The sequence below is a fragment of the Nicotiana tomentosiformis genome, chromosome 1 (assembly GCF_000390325.3).
Source record: "Nicotiana tomentosiformis chromosome 1, ASM39032v3, whole genome shotgun sequence".
Taxonomy (NCBI): domain Eukaryota; kingdom Viridiplantae; phylum Streptophyta; class Magnoliopsida; order Solanales; family Solanaceae; genus Nicotiana; species Nicotiana tomentosiformis.
The window spans coordinates 87,379,802-87,397,534 of NC_090812.1; the positions used below are offsets into that span (position 1 = coordinate 87,379,802).

General features: G+C 43.9%; 1 protein-coding gene across 1 annotated transcript; it reads left to right on the top strand.

The window, feature by feature from the left end:
- The first annotated feature begins 3,491 nt into the window (after nt 1-3,491).
- Nucleotides 3,492-4,085, top strand: LOC138907117 (uncharacterized). Its single transcript, XM_070197305.1, has one exon. The coding sequence runs from the start codon at nt 3,492-3,494 to the stop codon at nt 4,083-4,085; it is 594 nt and encodes a 197-aa protein (XP_070053406.1).
- The last annotated feature ends 13,648 nt before the right edge of the window (nt 4,086-17,733 follow it).

The following is a 17,733-nucleotide window of genomic DNA, read 5'->3' on the forward strand; positions in this document are numbered from 1 at the left end:
GCTCTGTTGGGTGATATTGGACTTAGGAGCGTATCTGGACTGTGAATTTGAGGTATGTAGCTAATTTAGGCTTGAAATAGCGAAAGTCGAATTTTGGGAAGTTTGACCGGGAGGTTGACTTTTTGATATCGGGGTTGAATTCCGATTCTGGAAGTCAAAATAGGTCCGTAATGTTGAATATGACTTGTGTGTAAAATTTGAGGTCAATCGGACGTGGTTTGGTAGGTTTTGGCGTCATTTGTGGAATTTGAAAGTTTAAGAGTTCTTTAGGCTTGAATCCGGGTGTAATTAGTGTTTTGATGTTATTTTGAGTGATTCGATGGCTCGAATAAGTTCGTATAGTGTTTTAGGATTGGTTGGTATGTTTGGTTGAGGTCCCGGGGACCTCGGGTGAGTTTCGGATGCTTAACGGATCATTTTGGACTTTGCTTGACAGTTGAAGTTCTGGTTTCAGCAGGTTCTGGTTTCCTTGTATGTGATCGCAGGGATTTATTCACGACATTGTAAGCTTATTTGGGGCAGAGGTGAGTTTGTTCTATGCGATCGCAGAGTTAGGAACACGATCGCGTATGTGTGCGAAGATGTGCTTCGCGAACGCGTGGCTAAGGTCGCGTGGTCGCGTTCGCGTAGAAGGATTTGAGCAGGAGGGCAGGTGTGGCCAATGCTCTATGCGATCGCGTGAGGCAGGATGCAATTGCGTAGGTATGAGAGGCAGTGATCCACGATCGCATGGATGATTCCATGTTCGCGTAGGGTAAAAAAGTGGGGCAGCATAGTTATGCTTCGCGATCGCGATGAATGTTCTGCGATCACGATAAGGATATCTGGGCAGGCAGTATTAATTTCAACAACGAGGGTTTGAACCCATTTTGCATATTTTGAGCTAGAGAACACAGAATTGGGCGATTCTTGAAGAGATTTTCGTGGAGTTGATTGGGGTAAGTGATTCTTACTTGGTTTTGGTTAAGTCCCGTGATTTCATCTTTAATTTTAATATATAATTTATGATTTGGGGTGTAAAATTGGGGAAAAGGAGGAAAGAACTCTTGCGTTGGGATTTTGAAATTTTGAATGGGATTTTTTTATCGGATTTGAGTAAATTTGGTATGGTTAGACTCGTGAGTGAATGGACTTTCAGGTTTTGTGACTTTTGTGAATTTTGAGGCATGGGGCCGGGGGCCGGGTTCGGGCCAATTTCGGTTTTTTGGCTATAATTTAGTACTTTTCTTGTGGAATTGATCCCTTTAGCCTATATTGATTGTATTGTTCTACTTGTGGCTAGATTCAGGATGTTTGGAGACCGATTTGAGAGGCAAAGGCATTTCAGAGTAGAGATTTGCTCGGTTTGAGGTAAGTAACAGTCTTAAATCTGGTTTTGAGGGTATGAAACCCCGGAAATTTATATGATATGAATAATTGGAGGTGACACACATGCTAGGTGACGGGCGTGCACCGTGAGGGATTGTGACTTGATCCATCCCGTGAGACTGTAAAGTCGAATAGCCATTGTTATTACTTCTTTTCCTCATCTTTGAGCAATTGACTGCCTTTCATGTTAGAAATCATGCTTAGGCCATATGCCATTACTGTTGGGACCCGCAACGGTCGTATACTTGTTGAATTGATTGCTAATTGTTGTCTTGTACTCAGTCACAGTCTTACTTATGTGTTATATCTCTGTTTCCTCTCAAATCTTGTTGATACTTGTTAGATTTTCTGCTTGGGCTGGTTATTATGATATTCTGTGAGCCCGAGGGGCTGGAGAGGTTAGTGACTCTTGGGCTTGAGTGCCGAGCTGCGAGCTGTGAGGTATATGGATCGAGTTGCATGCCGCAACAATATTGGATCGGGCTGCGTGCCGCAATAATATAGTGCTTGGGCTGAAGGAGCCCCTCCGGAGTCTGTACACCCCCAGTGAGTGCAGGTACCTATTGAGAGTGTGTATTGAGGGTTGAGAGCCGAGAGTATGAGCTTGTGAGATGAGTTGAGTGATTGCTGCCTTGAGAGGCTATACTTGCTTTTATTTATTGTTGCACTTAGTTGCTATCTGATGTTGTTGTGAAATTTCTGGAAGATTCATATCTGTCTTACTTGGGCTCGAACTGATTTGACTTACACCACCAGATTTTAAAGCATGTTCACTCTTTACTAAAAAACTTTTGAAATGATCTATATTATTATTATAGCTCGTCACTGCTTCTCAATTCCTTATTTAATTTTGTTACTTGCTGAGTTGGTTGTACTCATGCTACACCCTGCACTTCATGTGCAGATCCAGGTGTGTACGGTTCGGGCGATCGCTGAGTTCGTGCGTGGGCTGATTATCGGAGGCTTACGAGGTATCTGCCGGCATTCACAGTCCTTGTTTCTCCTTTCTTTTTATCTTTTCTCTCTTGTATTGGCATTTGGCACAGACTATAGTAGACTCTATTTCTAGATTGGTTATTAGATGCTCATGACTTAGTTACACCCCGATGTCGGGCTATTTTTCCGCACTTATGTTTTATTTGGGTTTTACCCCGTTTTATGAAAAACTCTGGTTATTTTAAATATCTTAATTCATTTCTATTAAATTTTGAAAGTGTTTTGGGAAGGTCGGCTTGCCTAGTACCACGATAGGCGCTATCATGACGGGTTAGGTTTTGGGTCGTGACAAATTGGTATCAGAGCCTAGGTTACATAGGTCTCACGAGTCATGAGCAAGTTTAGTAGATTCTTACGGATCGGTACAGAGACATCTGTACTTATCTTCGAGAGGCTGCCTAACCCTTAGGAAACTCCACATTCTTGAATTTTTGTCGTGCGAATCTGTTGATTCTAATAACTAAACATCTGTTGTTTCATTCTCTTATAGGTGGTGAGGACTCGTACTACCGAGCAGGATAGACAACCACCAATATCACCAGCTTGGGCCACGGTAAGGGCATAGGTGCAGCTCGCACAACAGAGCAGGTGGTACAGGGATTCCAGACACCGGGGCACCCCTAGCCCAGCCGGTTGTAGCTGCTCAAGACTATGTGGTTCCTGCTATGCCTGAGGATGAGCAGCGTAGATTGGAGAGGTTTGGGAGACTCCAGCCTCCATCTTTTAGTGGTATAAAGGGAGATGATGTACAGGGTTTCTTGGACATGTGTCAAAGGATACTCCATACGGCAGGTATTCTGGAGACCAGTGGGGTCTCGTTCACTACCTTTCAGTTCTCTGGGGCTGCATTCAGTTGGTGGGAGGATTACGAGTGGCGTAGGCCAGTCAGTGCAATGCTCTTTACCTGGCAGCAGTTCTCCGTTATCTTTCTAGAGAAGTTCGTGCCTCAGTCCCGCAGATAGGAGCTGCACAAATAGTTTGAGCAGCTTCGTCAGGGTGATATATTTGTGATGCAGTATGAGATGTGATTCTCGGAGTTGGCCCGTCATACTATCTGGTTGGTTCCCACAGATAGGGAGAGGATCAGGAGGTTTATAGATGGCCTCACTCATCAGCTACGATTGCTTATGACCAGAGAGAGAGTGTTCGGTGCTACTTTTGATGAGGTTGTCGACATTGCTCATCAGATTGAGATGGTTCGCAGTCAGGAGAGGGTTAAGAGGGAGGCCAAGAGGCCTTGTGGACAGGGCGGATTTAGCGGTGCTCCTTCTGGGGGTCAGTTCCATCACGATAGAGGCTGTCCTTTCAGATATGCTCAGACGGCTCATCCAGGTCACCGTGATGCATCATCTGGACATGGTTCTCACAGTTATCAGCAGGGACGTTCATCTCTCGGTGCCCTTCCAGTGCAGGGTTCATCCCGTGCTCCATCGAGTCAGGGTTCGTCTATGCCAGGTCCTTCTACTAGTTATCCCGGTGCTCGGGGCTCCCTTCAGTCCCCTGCACTAGCACCGGGGAGTTGTTATGAGTGTGGGGAGTTTGGTCACATGAGAAGAGAGTGTCCTCGTATAGTGGGAGGTCCAGCTCCGCAGAGGAGCCAGTCTACGTCATCAGCACCAGCCCCTCCACCACCCGCTCAGCCAGCTCTGGGTGGAGCCCAGTCAACTAGGGGTCGCCCGATAGGGGGAGGCCAATCAGGGGGTGGCCAGGACCGTTTCTAAGCCCTCCCTGCCAGACCAGATGTCATAGCTTCAGATGCTGTGATTACAGGTATTGTCTCGGTTTGCCACAGAGATACCTTTGTATTATTTGCCCCTGGTTCCACTTATTCTTATGTGTCCTCGTATTTTGCTCATTATCTGGATATGCCCCGTGAGTCTTTAGTTTTATCTGTTCATGTATCTACTCATGTGGGTGATACTATTATTGTGGACCGCGTATATCGGTCATGTGTGGTGACTATTGGGAGTCTGGAGACCATAGTGGATCTTTTGCTGCTCAGCATGGTCGATTTTGATATGATATTGGGTATGTATTGGTTGTATCCATGTCATGCTATTCTAGATTATCATGCTAAGACTGTGATGTTGGCGATGCCGGGGTTGCCGAGGGTTGAGTGGAACGGTTCTATAGACTATGTTCCCAGTAGAGTGATTTCATACTTGAAGGCTCAGCGGATGGTTGAGAAGGGTTGTCTATCCTATTTGGCTTTTGTGAGGGATGTTAATGCAGAGACTCCTGCCATTGATTGTGTTCCGGTGGTGCGTGATTTTTCGGATGTGTTTCTTGTAGACCTTCCGGGCATGTCGCCTGACAGGGATATTGACTTCGGCATTGATTTGGTATCGGGCACTCAGCCCATTTCTATTCCACCGTATCGTATGGCACCAGCGGAGTTGAAGGAGTTGAAGGAACAACTTCAGGAACTCCTTGATAAGGGGTTTATTCGGCCTAGCATGTCACCTTGGGGTGCACCGGTTCTATTTGTAAAGAAGAAAGATGGTTCTATGAGGATGTGCATTGACCACAGGCAGTTGAACAAGGTCACAGTGAAGAACAAGTACCCTTTGCCATGTATTGATGATCTATTTGACCAGCTTCAGGGGGCGAGGGTGTTCTCCAAGATTGATTTGAGGTCAGGGTATCACCAGCTGAAGATTCGGGATTCTGATATTCTTAAGACAACTTTCAGGACCCGATATGGCCATTATGAGTTCCTTATGATGTCTTTTGGGCTGACTAACGCCCCAGCAACGTTCATACATTTAATGAACAGTGTGTTTCAGCCTTATTTAGACTCGTTCGTTATTGTATTCATTGATGATATCCTGGTGTACTTTTGTAACCAGGAGGAGCATGCCCAGCATCTGAGGATTGTGTTACAGAGATTAAGGGAGGAGAAGCTTAATGCAAAGTTCTCCAAGTGTGAGTTTTGGCTGGGTTTAGTGGCGTTCTTAGGGCACGTGGTGTCCAGCGAGGGTATTTAGGTGGATCCAAAGAAGATAGAGGCGGTGCAGAGTTGGCCCAGACCGTCCTCAGCCATAGAGATTAGGAGCTTTCTTGTTTTTGGCGAGCTATTACCATCGTTTTGTGGAGGGTTTTTCATCTACTGCATCGCCCTTGACCAAATTGACCCAAAAGGGTGATCCATTCAGGTGGTCGGATGAGTGCGAGGAGAGCTTTCAGAAGCTCAAGACTGCTTTGACCACGATTCCAGTTCTAGATCTACCATCAGCTTCTGGTTCTTACACAGTGTATTGTGATGCCTCGCGGATATGTATTGGATGTGTTTTGATGCAGGAGGGTAGAGTGATTGCTTATGCTTCACACCAGTTGAAGACCCATGTGAAGAACTATCCTGTCCATGATCTTGAGTTAGCAGTTATTGTTCATGCCTTGAAGATTTGGCGGCACTATCTGTACGGTGTTCATTGTGAAATTTACACTGATCATCAGAGTTTGCAGCATCTGTTCAAACAGAAGGATCTTAACTTGTGTCAGCGGAGGTGGTTGGATCTTCTTAAGGACTATGATATCACCATTTTGTACCATCCCAAGAAGGCCAATATGGTGGCCGATGCCTTGAGTCGCCGGGCGGAGAGTTTGGGGAATTTAGCGTATCTTCCAGCAGTAGAAGACCCTTGGCATTGTATGTTCAGGCCTTAGCTTGCCAGCTTATCATATTGGATATTTTAGAGATGAGTTAGGTCTTGGCCTGTGTGTTCTCTAGGTCTTCTCTTTATGATCGTATCAGGGAGCATCAGTATGATGACCCCCATCTGCTTGTCCTCCGGGATAGGGTTCAGCGAGGGGATGCTAGATCTGTGACTATTGGTAATGATGGCATGTTAAGGATGCAGGGTCGGGTATGTGTGCCCAATGTGGATGGGCTTCGGTAGTTGATTCTTGAGGAGGCCCACAGCTTGCGGTATTTCATTCATCTGAGTGCCACGAAGACGTACCAGGATTTGAGACAGAACTATTGGTGGAGGAGGATGAAGAAGGATATAGTTGGGTTTGTGGCTTGGTGTCTCAACTGCTAGCAGGTTAAGTATGAACATCAGAGACCGGGTGGCTTGCTTCAGAGGTTAGAGATCCCAGAGTGGAAATGGGAGCGGATCACCATGGATTTCGTAGTTGGGCTCCCACGGATTTCGAGGAAGTTAGATGCTATTTGGGTGATTGTGGATCGGCTGACCAAGTTTGCACACTTCATTCCAGTTGGTACTACTTATTCTTCAGAGCGGTTGGATGAGATTTACATCCGAGAGATTATTCGCCTTCATGGTGTCCTAGTTTCTATCATTTCAAATAGAAGCACATAGTTTACATCGCAGTTTTGGAGGGCCGTGCAGCGAGAGTTGGGTACTCAGGTTGAATTGAGCACAGCCTTTCACCCTCAGACGGACGAACAGTCCGAGCACACTATCCAGATATTGAAGGACATGTTACGCGTTTCTGTCATTGATTTTGGGGGTTCATGGGACCAATTTCTGCCGCTCGCGGAGTTTGCATATAACAACAGTTATCAGTCGAGCATTCAGATGGCTCCATATGAGGCTTTAAATGGGAGGCGGTGTAGATCTCCGGTGGGATGGTTTGAGCCTGTTGAGGCTAGGCTCTTGGGTACAGACTAGGTCCAGGATGCATTAGACAAGGTGAAATTGATTCAGGAGCGGCTTCGCACGGTGCATTCTAGGCCGAAGAGCTATGCTGACAGGAAGGTCTGTGATGTGTCTTTCATGGTCGGGGAGAAAGTTCTACTGAAGGTATCACACATGAAGGGTGTTATGAGGTTTGGGAAGAGGGGCAAGTTGAGCCCTCGGTTCATTGGGCCTTTTGAGGTACTTCATAGGATCGAAGAGATGGCTTACAAGCTTGCCTTGCCACCTAGCTTGTCGAGTGTGCATCCAGTATTTCATGTCTCTATGCTCTGGAAGTATATTGGCGATCTGTCCCATGTTTTGGATTTCAGCACGGTTCAGTTGGATAGTGATATGACTTATGATGTGGAGCCGGTGGCCATTTTGGAGCGGCAGGTTCGGAAGTTGAGGTCAAAGGATATAGCTTCAGTGAAGCTGCAATGGAGAGGTCAGCCTGTCGAGGAGGTGACTTGGGAGACCGAGCACTATATGCGCAGCAGCTATCCTCATCTTTTCACTACTTCAGGTATGTCTCTATGCTCGTTCAAGGACGAACGATTGTTTTAAGAGGGGGAGAATGTAATGACCTGGCCGGTCGTTTTGAGTGTATTAGCCCCGATCCCCTATTTACTGCTTCTCCCATATCTATTTATGCTATTGTGAATTTCCAGGAGGTTTCGTTTCGGTTTTTGGAGTGTTTTGGGACACTTAGTCCCTAAATGGAAGCTTAAGTCTCATGATTTTTGACCGTAGTCAGAAGTATGTGAAGACGAATTCGGAATGAAGTTCTGTCGGTTTCATTAGCTTCGTTGGGTGATTTTGGACTTATCAGCATGTCTGGACTGTGAATTTGAGGTCTGTAGCTAATTTAGGTTTGAAATGGCGAAAGTCGAATTTTGGAAAGTTTGACCCGGGGGTTGACTTTTAGTTATCGGGGTCGGATTCTGATTCTGAAAGTTGGAATAGGTCCGTAATGATGAATATGACTTGTGTACAAAATTTGAGGCAAATCGGACATGGTTTGGTAGGTTTCGACGTCGTTTGTGGAATTTGAAAGTTTAGGAGTTCTTTAGGCTTGAATCCAAATATAATTGGTGTTTTGATGTTGTTTTGAGTGATTCAAAGGATCGACTAAGTTTGTATGGTCTTTTAGGATTGGTTGATATGTTTAGTTGAGGTCCCGGGGACTTCGGGTGAGTTTCGGATGCTTAACGGATCATTTTGGACTTGGCTTGACAACTGAAGTTCTGGTTTCAGCGGTTCTGGTTTCCTTGTACGTGATCGCAGGGATTCATTTGCGATCGCGTAAGCTTATTTGGGGAAGATGTGAGTTTGTTCTATATGATCGTTGAGTTAGGAACGTGACCGTGTATGTGTACGAAGATGTGCTTCGCGAACGCATGGCTAAGGTCGCGTTCGTGTAGAAGGATTTGAGCAGGAGGGGAGGTGTGGCCAATTCTCTATGCGATCGCGTGAGGAAGGATACAATCACGTAGGTATGAGAGGTAGTGATACGCAATCGCGTGGATGATTCCGCATTCGCGTAGGGTAAAAATGTGGGGCAGCATAGTTGTGCTTCGCGATCTTCCGTGATCGCGATGAAGGATATCTGGGCAGGAAGTATTAATTTCAACAACGAGGGTTTGAACCCATTTTGCATATTTTGAGCTAGAGAACACGGAATTGGGCGATTCTTGAAGGGATTTTCGTGGATTTGATTGGAATAAGTGATTCTTACTTGGTTTTGGTGAAGTCCCATGATTCATTTTTAATTTTATCATCTAATTTGTGATTTGGGGTATGAAATTGGGGGAAAAGAGGAAAGAACTCTTGAGTTGGGATTTTGAGGTTTTGAATAGGATTTCGTTATCGGATTTGAGTAAATTTTGTATGGTTAGACTCGTGAGTGAATGGAATTTCGTGTTTTGTGATTTTTGTCGGATTTCGAGACGTGGGGCCGGGTTCAGGCCAATTTCGGATTTTTGGCTATAATTTAGTACTTTTCTTGTGGAATTGATCCCTTTAACCTATGTTGATTGTATTGTTCTACTTGTGGCTAGATTCGGGACGTTTGGAGACCGATTTGAGAGGCAAAGGCATTTCGGAGTAGAGATTTGTTCGGTTTGAGGTAAGTAACAGTCTTAAATCTTGTTTTGAGGGTATGAAACCCCGAGAATTTGTATGATGTGAATAATTAGAGGTGACGCACATGCTAGGTGACGGTCATGTGGGCGTGCACCGTGAGAGATTGTGACTTGGTCCATCCCGTGAGACTGTAAAGTCGAATAGCTATTGTTATTACTTGTTTTCCTCGTCTTTGAGCGATTGACGGCCTTTCATGTTAGAAACCATGCTTAGGCCATATGACATTACTGTTGGGACCCGCAACGGTCGTATACTTGTTGAATTGACTGCTAATTGTTGTCTTGTACTCAATCATAGTCTTACTTGTGTGTTATATCTCTGTTTCCTCTCATTTCTTGTTGATACTTGTTGTATTTTCTGCTTGGGCTGGTTATTATGATATTCTGTGAGCCCGAGGGGCTGGAGAAGTTAGTGACTGAGGTAGGGCCTGAGTGCCGAGCTGCGAGGTGTGAGGTATATGGATCGGATTGCACGCCGCAATAAGCCTTCGGGCTATATATATTTGGATTGGGTTGCACGTGCAACAATATTGGATTGGGTTGCACGCCGCAACAATATTGGATCGAGTTGCACACCGTAACAATATTGGATCAGGATGCGCGCCGCAGTAATATAGCGCTTGGGCTGAAGGAGCCCCTCCGGAGTCTGTACACTCCCAATGAGCGCAGGTCCCTATTGAGAGTGTGTATTGAGAGCTGAGAGCTGAGAGTATGAGCTGTTGAGATGAGTTGAGTGACTGCTGCCTTGAGAGGTTGTACTTGCTTTTATTTATTATTGCACTTAGTTGCTATCTAATATGTTGAGTTATGCATGTGATTTTTTGGCGGTGCGCGCGAGACTTGATGGCCGCCGTGATTGATTTATTTGGAGGCATTTGATTCTTAAGGCTTGTTATGTGTAGATGGGTCTGGGGAGAGTTATGAAGGTTTAGACCACTACTTGAGGATTGTATTTTCTGCAGTTATATGAATTTAGTCACGTGTTGCAATGGTTCTCCTGAAATGAGTTAAGTAAAAAGTTTCTATATGATGAAGTGTTTATCCTATTAGTGACTCACGGGTTATTATGAAATTCTGGTACTCTCACGTATTGGCATGTTAGGTGCAGTGAGCGACAGGGAAAATTGGAAGCTGAGGATCAGCGGTGTTGACAAGAATGTCACGAGCTCGGATAAGCAGAGAAGAATTTAGATGTTTAGAGTAAGCTGGTATTGTCTTTAGCGTCCCCTGAGATCAGTGTCTTGTGTAAGAGGCTTTGTGTACTGATTTGCAGCTTCTTGATTTGCTTTACAGCATTAGTGTGACCGGTGGTATGGATGTGCAGACTTGTTACCTTGTGCGGAAGGTCGTGGGAGTGTATCCCACGTGAAGATTGTATAAGTGTGACCTGTAGTCACTTGATTGGTTAAAGATTTAAAGCCAAGTATGGAGATTGTGGCACTATCGCTAATGTGAGAATTTATGCCTGAAGGGCGCTCAGTTCATTTGGTTGTGGAATGCGAATGTTTGTTCCGGATTTGATGGCTGTTTTTATGTGTCGTGAATAGGTAATTGTGGGCCGTTGAGGGGCTATTTAGCCAAGCATGGTATGATCAGAATCGTTTTGAGGTCCGTGGATGGATCATAATGTGAATGTGGGCTCTATATCAGGCCGGATGTGCTCACCTCAGCATAACGTTGTTTTCGGAAGGGTCTTCGGGCCTTGGATGTTATTTCTGTCGTCAGCTATTCCGTGTAATCTATATTATACCGGGTGGGTTATGAGGTGGTTTGATTATTCGCACTCGCATTGAGGTCCCGTATGGTTTGTGGAATTATGTGAGTAGGATGGCTCTCGAGATGAAGATCATATATCGCACCTTAGTTGTGCTTGCGTTTTGTAGCGTGTGATGCTACCCGTCTCCCCAGGATTTGTATTATGCACTTGGCGTGCTTATGGTTGATATTCGGGAATTTTGTGAGTATAAGCGTTACGGCTCGATGTGTGTTTTCTTTAAATTATTATGTGTGGATCGGGTGGCATGCCACCACGGGTATATGGTTGGATCGGGTGGCACGCCGCCATGGATATATTGTTTGGATCGGTTGGCACGCCGCCATGGGTATCATGGTTGGATCGGGTTGCACACCGTAACGGTATCATGTGTGGATCGGGCTGCACGCCGCAACAGTGTGATATTGAGTACAGTTTCCTATATCTATCATTGTGTGTTTTGCTTCTCGTTTCCTGAGGAAGGTTCATAACATCTTTTCGGTTGTTTAAATTAGTTACGTGGGTTGAGTAGATCTTTCCAGAGTTCGTTTCCTTATGTGTCACCTTCGAGTTTGTAGCTTGTTGGCACATTTTGGCATCATATGAGACTTTTGGCAGTGTCTGCAGTGGCTTACTGCCTGAGCAGCTTGTACTGGGTAAGACGAGATTATTGGACCTGAGGTCAGTGCGATCAGATTTATATGAAGCATATTAAAGAGTAAATATTGTTATTCAGTCCAGAATGAGGTAATGGTTCTTGTCGGGAGGAGAGACTCCATAAATTGTGATTCGGCAGGTGGTTGTGAGTTCAGCACATCTTCTTTGTCGTGGCAATATTACGAGAGTTAAAGCAAGGCTTAATTGGTCATGAGGTACACCACGGGCTTTCGGTCAGTGGAAATTTTAGTTATTGTGCCTTGGAAAGATTGCCTTAGGCAAATGAGTTACGCGGTGCATGGTAAGAATTCAGTAAGGGTATACAATCATGTGTTGGTACATCATTTAGTGATGGATATGGTGTTCGTATGTTGAAAACATACCTGGTAGAGAATTTCAGATGTTGGAATTTTGCTCTAAGGCTTATTTGCCTAAATAAAGGGGAGGATCTTTAGATTTTCTCGAGCTAATGTGCTCAGCTGGATTGTGGTAGCACGGGTAGGTGAACGAGGTGTTAAACAATGATTTCAGACAACTCCAGAGCAGTTATTAGCACGTTCGAGGACGAACGTATGTTTAAGTGGGAGAGAATGTAACGACCCGACCAATCATTTTGAGCTCCAGCACGTCATTCGGTAGTTTAAGGCCTTAAGTAGCTTCACTTCGGGTATTATGACTTGTACGTGTGGTCGAAATTGAAATTCGGGAAGTTAAGAGTTGATTTGGAGAGAAAATTCTAATTTCATAATCTTTAAGTTGGAGGAGTTGGCTCAGGGTTAATTTTTTAGTAAACGACCTCAGAATCGGGATTTGAAGGTTCCAACAGATTTGTATGATGATTTTGGACTTGGGCATATGTCCGGAGCGGGTCTTGGATGACCCGGGAGCGTTTCGGCGCATATTATGAAAGTTGGCATTTTGGAAGATTTTCATAAATTTGAGTTGAAGTGCATTTTAATGATATCGACGTCCGTTTGGGATTCTGAGTCTGGGAATAGCTCCGTATGATAATTCCGGTCTTAGGAGCGCGTCCGGAAGTGGATTTGGAGGTCCGTAGGTCATTTTGGGGTCATTTGGGCGAAAGTTGGAAATTTGGATAATTTTAAGAAGTTTGACCGGGAGTGGACTTTTTGATATCGAGGTCAGATTCCAATTTTTGGAAGTTGGAGTAGGTCTGTAATGTCTAATGTGACTTGTGTGCAAAATTGGAGGTCTATCGGACGTGATTTAATAGGTTTCGGCATCGATTGTAGAAGTTTGAAGTTTCAAAGTTCATTAGGTTTAATTTGGAAGGTGATTCATATTTTTAGCGTTGTTTGATATGATTTAAAGGATCGAACAAGTCCATTTTATGATTTCAAACTTGATGGTATGTTTGGATGGGGCCTTGGGGTCCCCGATGCCGTTCGGACGATGCGCAGATGGAGTTGGAAACTCAAAGGGGTTGTTGGTTGCATCTGTTCTGGTGTAACCGCACATGCGAGCTTTGAGCCGCATGTGCGAGCCCGCAGGTACATGGGTTCGGTCGTAAAAATAGATTTGAAGCGTCTTGTTAGGGACCGGAGATGCGGAATTTTGTGCGCACCCGCGAATGTGCAAGTGCGAGGAGGAAAGGCGCAGTGCGGGACTGGGCGCAAAAGCGGCACGCTTGCCGCAGAAGCGGGCTCCCGTCCGCAGAAGAGGCCCTCCGTGGGCTTGAAGGGCTCCGCAAAAGCGGACCAAGCACCACAGGTGCGGTACCGCAAATGCGGCCAACGCACCGCAGGTGCGAAGATCGTTGGGCAATGAAGTCTTTATAAAATAGAATTTTGGCTCATTTTCACTTCATTTCGTCTATGGGAGCCGATTTTGGAGCACTTTTGGAGTGCCATCTTCATCAACTATAATGAGGCAAGTGATTTATTCACATTGTGAGTTAAATACATGGTTTTTACATGGATTCAAGCATGAAAATTAGTAGAAATTTGGGATTTTGAAGAAAAACCTTGAAATTGGTATTCTTGGATTTTGATCACGAATTTGGGCATGAAATTGAGAATAAATTATATATTTGAGTTTGTAGTGATATGGGTAGTGTTTGTTTTCGAAAATTTTTGGAATCCGGGCACGTGGGCCCGAGGGTTGCTTTATCGATTTTTCGAGCGGAGTTGGAAATTGTTATAAATTGATTAATTATGAGTATTAGAGTGTATTTTGATTGGGTTGCATCTTATTTGACTAGTTTTGGATCGGCGGTAACCGGTTTGAGGTGTTAGGGCGGTGTTGGAGCCGGTTTTGGAACGTCGGAGTGAGGTAAGTCTCCTGTCTAACACTGTGAGGGGAAACTTACCCCTAGGTGTTGTATATTGATGTGTGCTACTTGTTGTGGGGGCTACGTACGCGCGACGTGACGAGAGCCCATACGTAGCTACATTCATGTTATTGTCCGGGTAGGCTTAGGTTCACATCATGTTATAGCTGTATTATTTGAGCAGTCTCTCACCCATTAAATTCCTCTATTTTACATTACTACTTGAGACCAGACTTGTTATTGTAGAGACTTCATGAGTTCATGATTAGTCACCGAATAATTCTACTCCTCTTACGGCATGTTTCCGCGATATACATACTTCATTGAAAGGTTTTTGTTAAAGAAATTACAACTCACACATTTATTCGTGAGTGGGATCAAGGACCCGTCAAAGATTCTTACTCTTATGGGATCGGGTCGTTCGCTTCGGTAGGAATTTGTATTTTACTCTTATGGGATCAGACTGTTCAAGGACCCGTCAAAGCTTCTTACTCTTATGGGATCAGGCCGTTTGCCTCGGCAGAAATTTGTATTTCACTCTTATGAGATCGGATCGTTCGCCTCGGCAAGAATTTGTATTTCACTCTTATAGGATTGGGTCGTTTTCCTCGGTAGGATTTTTGTACCACACTGATTGATGAGTCACGAGCCGATGTTAACAAGAGTCTAGAGGTTGGGAAATAAGCTCTTGAATCTAACGGTTTCAAGCTGAGCAGGACGAAGATGGAATACCTGGAGTGTAAGTTCAGCGATGAGCCAGTGGAAGTGGGCGTGGATGTGAGGCTTGAATCACAGTTCATCCCGAGTAGAGGCAGCTTCAGGTACCTTGGTTCAGTTATCCAGGGGGGGAGATCGACGAGGATGTCATACACCGTATTGGGGTAGGATGGATGAAGTGGAGGTTAGCATCTGAAGTCCTGTGTAACAAGAGAGTGCCACCGATACTCAAAGGTAAGTTCTATAAAGCGGTGGTTAGACCGGCCATGATGTATGGGGCTGAATGTTAGCCCGTTAAGAATTCACATATCCACAAGATGAAAGTAGCAGAAATGAGGATGTTGAGGTGGATGTGCAGGCACACTAGGATAGATAAGATTAGAAATGATGATATTCGGGAGAAGGTGCACGTGGCTCCCATTGATGACAAGATGCGGGAAGCGAGGCTTAGATGGTTCGGACATGTTCAAGGAGAAGACCAGATGCTCCGGTAAGGAGGTGTGAGCGGCTGCTTGTGGAGGGCACGAGAAGAGGTAGAGGGCGGCCTAAGAAATATTGGGGAGAGGTGATCATGCAGGATATGGCGAGGCTCCAGGTTTCCGAGGATATGACACTTGATAGGAAGATGTGGAGGTCGAGTATTAGGTTTGTAGGTTAGGAGGTAGTTGAGTCTTGCCTTACTTCGTACCATTGTGGGACTAGCCAGGTAGGGTTCTTGTCTAAGATAGCTAGTGGCGATGTTGTGTCTTACTAATTCGCTTTTCAGTGCAGGACCTATTTACTAGCTATCGCTTTTGCTTTGCATCTTTCTTCTGTATTTCATAGTGTTCTTATTTTTCCTATGATTGATATGGTGATACTAATATTGTCTCCTTTTGTCCTTTTGTCTTTTTGTTTTCTTGAGCTGAGGGTCTTTCGTAAACAGCCTCTCTACTCCTTCGGGGTAGGGGTAAGGTCTGCGTACACACTACCCTCCCCAGACCCCATTAGTGGGATTTTACTGGGTTGTTGTTGTTTGTTGTACTCTCATGGGAGTGGGCCTTTTGCCTCGGCAGTTTAATAGATGTATCTATGGTTTGCTCACCTCCTTACTGTACTTGATATTATTGGACTAATAGTGAGTGTCGATGTCGACCCCTCGTCACTACTTCTCCAGGGTTAGGCTAGATACTTACTGGATACACGTTGATTACGTACTCATACTACACTTGCTGCATATTTTTGTGCAGGTACATATGTGACTAGTGGCCTTGTGAGAACAGAGGCGTGTATGCATGTGGGGACTTACGTGAGTTGCATTCCACATTACGACCCGCAACCGGCAGAGTTTCCTTTAGAGTATTTATATTTCTCATGTCCAAATTTATATTCCGGACAGATGTTGTATTTTATTTTACATTCCTAGTTGATGCTCATGCACTTGTGACACCGGGTTTCGGGGTGATTATGAGTTGTTATTTATTGAAATTTTTAAACATATTATCATTTACTCTGTAAATTTCATCTTCTACTATTTAATGGAAGGAAAAATATGATTTCAAAATATTAAAACGAGAACCAAATCAAGTATTTTTTTTTGGCTTGCCTGACGGCGGTGTCCGGCACCATCACGACCTTAATGGATTTTGGGTCGTGACAGACATTACCTTTCCTTCACAAGTCATGTGCCCTCACATAATCAATAGAGAATAGTTCCTTACACAATAAAGTTTAATATTAATTAGGAACTCAAGATAGAAACAATTAACCCACTCTCAGAAATAAAATTCATGTGCCATAGAAGACGTACCATAGGCTTGCCCGTAATGTACTACTCTACTAATTGAGCTCATTCAATCAAGGATCTAATAGGACTTTATTTGGTTGAAATGTAAGCTGCAGGATGGGTAAGATATATTTGGATATAGGCATGACTACACCTCCCTAAGTACTTTAATACATAAAATTTAACCATTCAAAACCCACACGTATGTCAAACCATAACTCCACCTTCACGTCAATATATGTCAACTCCCTACTTCTTTACGCACAATTACATCAAGAATTACCACTATCAAGGAATCGTTTTTCGCAACCATCCAACTATTTTTTTCATGTTCTTTTTCAATTCAAGTGGCTCTTATTTGTCTATTCAAAACAATGCACATTTCTCTTTATTTCAATAATTTCACTCAAAAACCAAACCAACACCCCTCACTTTAACTTTTACAAAGTTCATAACAATTTCAAGTGCTCGTAAGAGGTAAGAAGGTTCAAATAGATGGTCAATTCAAACAATTGGGTAAGGCTTGTAATGTGGTTGCCAAAGAAACATGATTACAGGCTCAAAGGGGTCAACTAGGATATATAACAATTAGGTGGGTAACAACATATAAAAAGAAAATAATATACTACCAAGGGATAATTATTATACTACCTAAAGAAAATAATATTTCTTTTTCTTCGACTTTAAAAATTTCAATCAAAAGAAACGAAAACACACACAAGAAACAAAAACAAACAGTTATTTACATATTTACATCCCCACCCCACACTTTAAATTGTAGCATGTCCCCATGCCACATAAATAAAAAGCAAGAGGTAAAGAAAACTCCCTTGAACTTTTTCCGTTTCCGAGAACTTGTAAATTCCACCCCTAATTCTGAATTCATTCTTTGTTTTCGCTCCTCGAAATTCTTTATGGAGCTCATCAGGCCAAACTCCTCTAAGGATATATGTACGACCCGCTCTTTTCTTTCTTTCTTGGCCTCATTTTGAGCGGTGGATTGTTCTTGTAGGATTATCCTCAACTTCTTTCTGCATTCATTCACAAGATCAATCCCTGCATATTCCTGTAAATCCCTAAAAATAAAATCCGCATGATCAAGGTTAGAATAAGAAAATGAAGAAGAAAGGTCATGTGAATATTCTTGTGGTATGTCTAAGACCAATGCTTCTTCATTCTCTTCTACTAAAAATTGTAAATGTGGATACGTAGATGGGGATTTGAACTCTTCTTTTATAGCTTCGTAATCCACCAAAGACTTATTTTCAATCATCTCAGTTGAAACATAGTCCTCTTGTAGAGTGAAAAACTCTCTCTGTAGATGTTCATCATCTCGGGTAGGCTCATTCTCACTGGGTATCTCCTTCATATATTCACCATCACAATGCAATGAGCTTTCT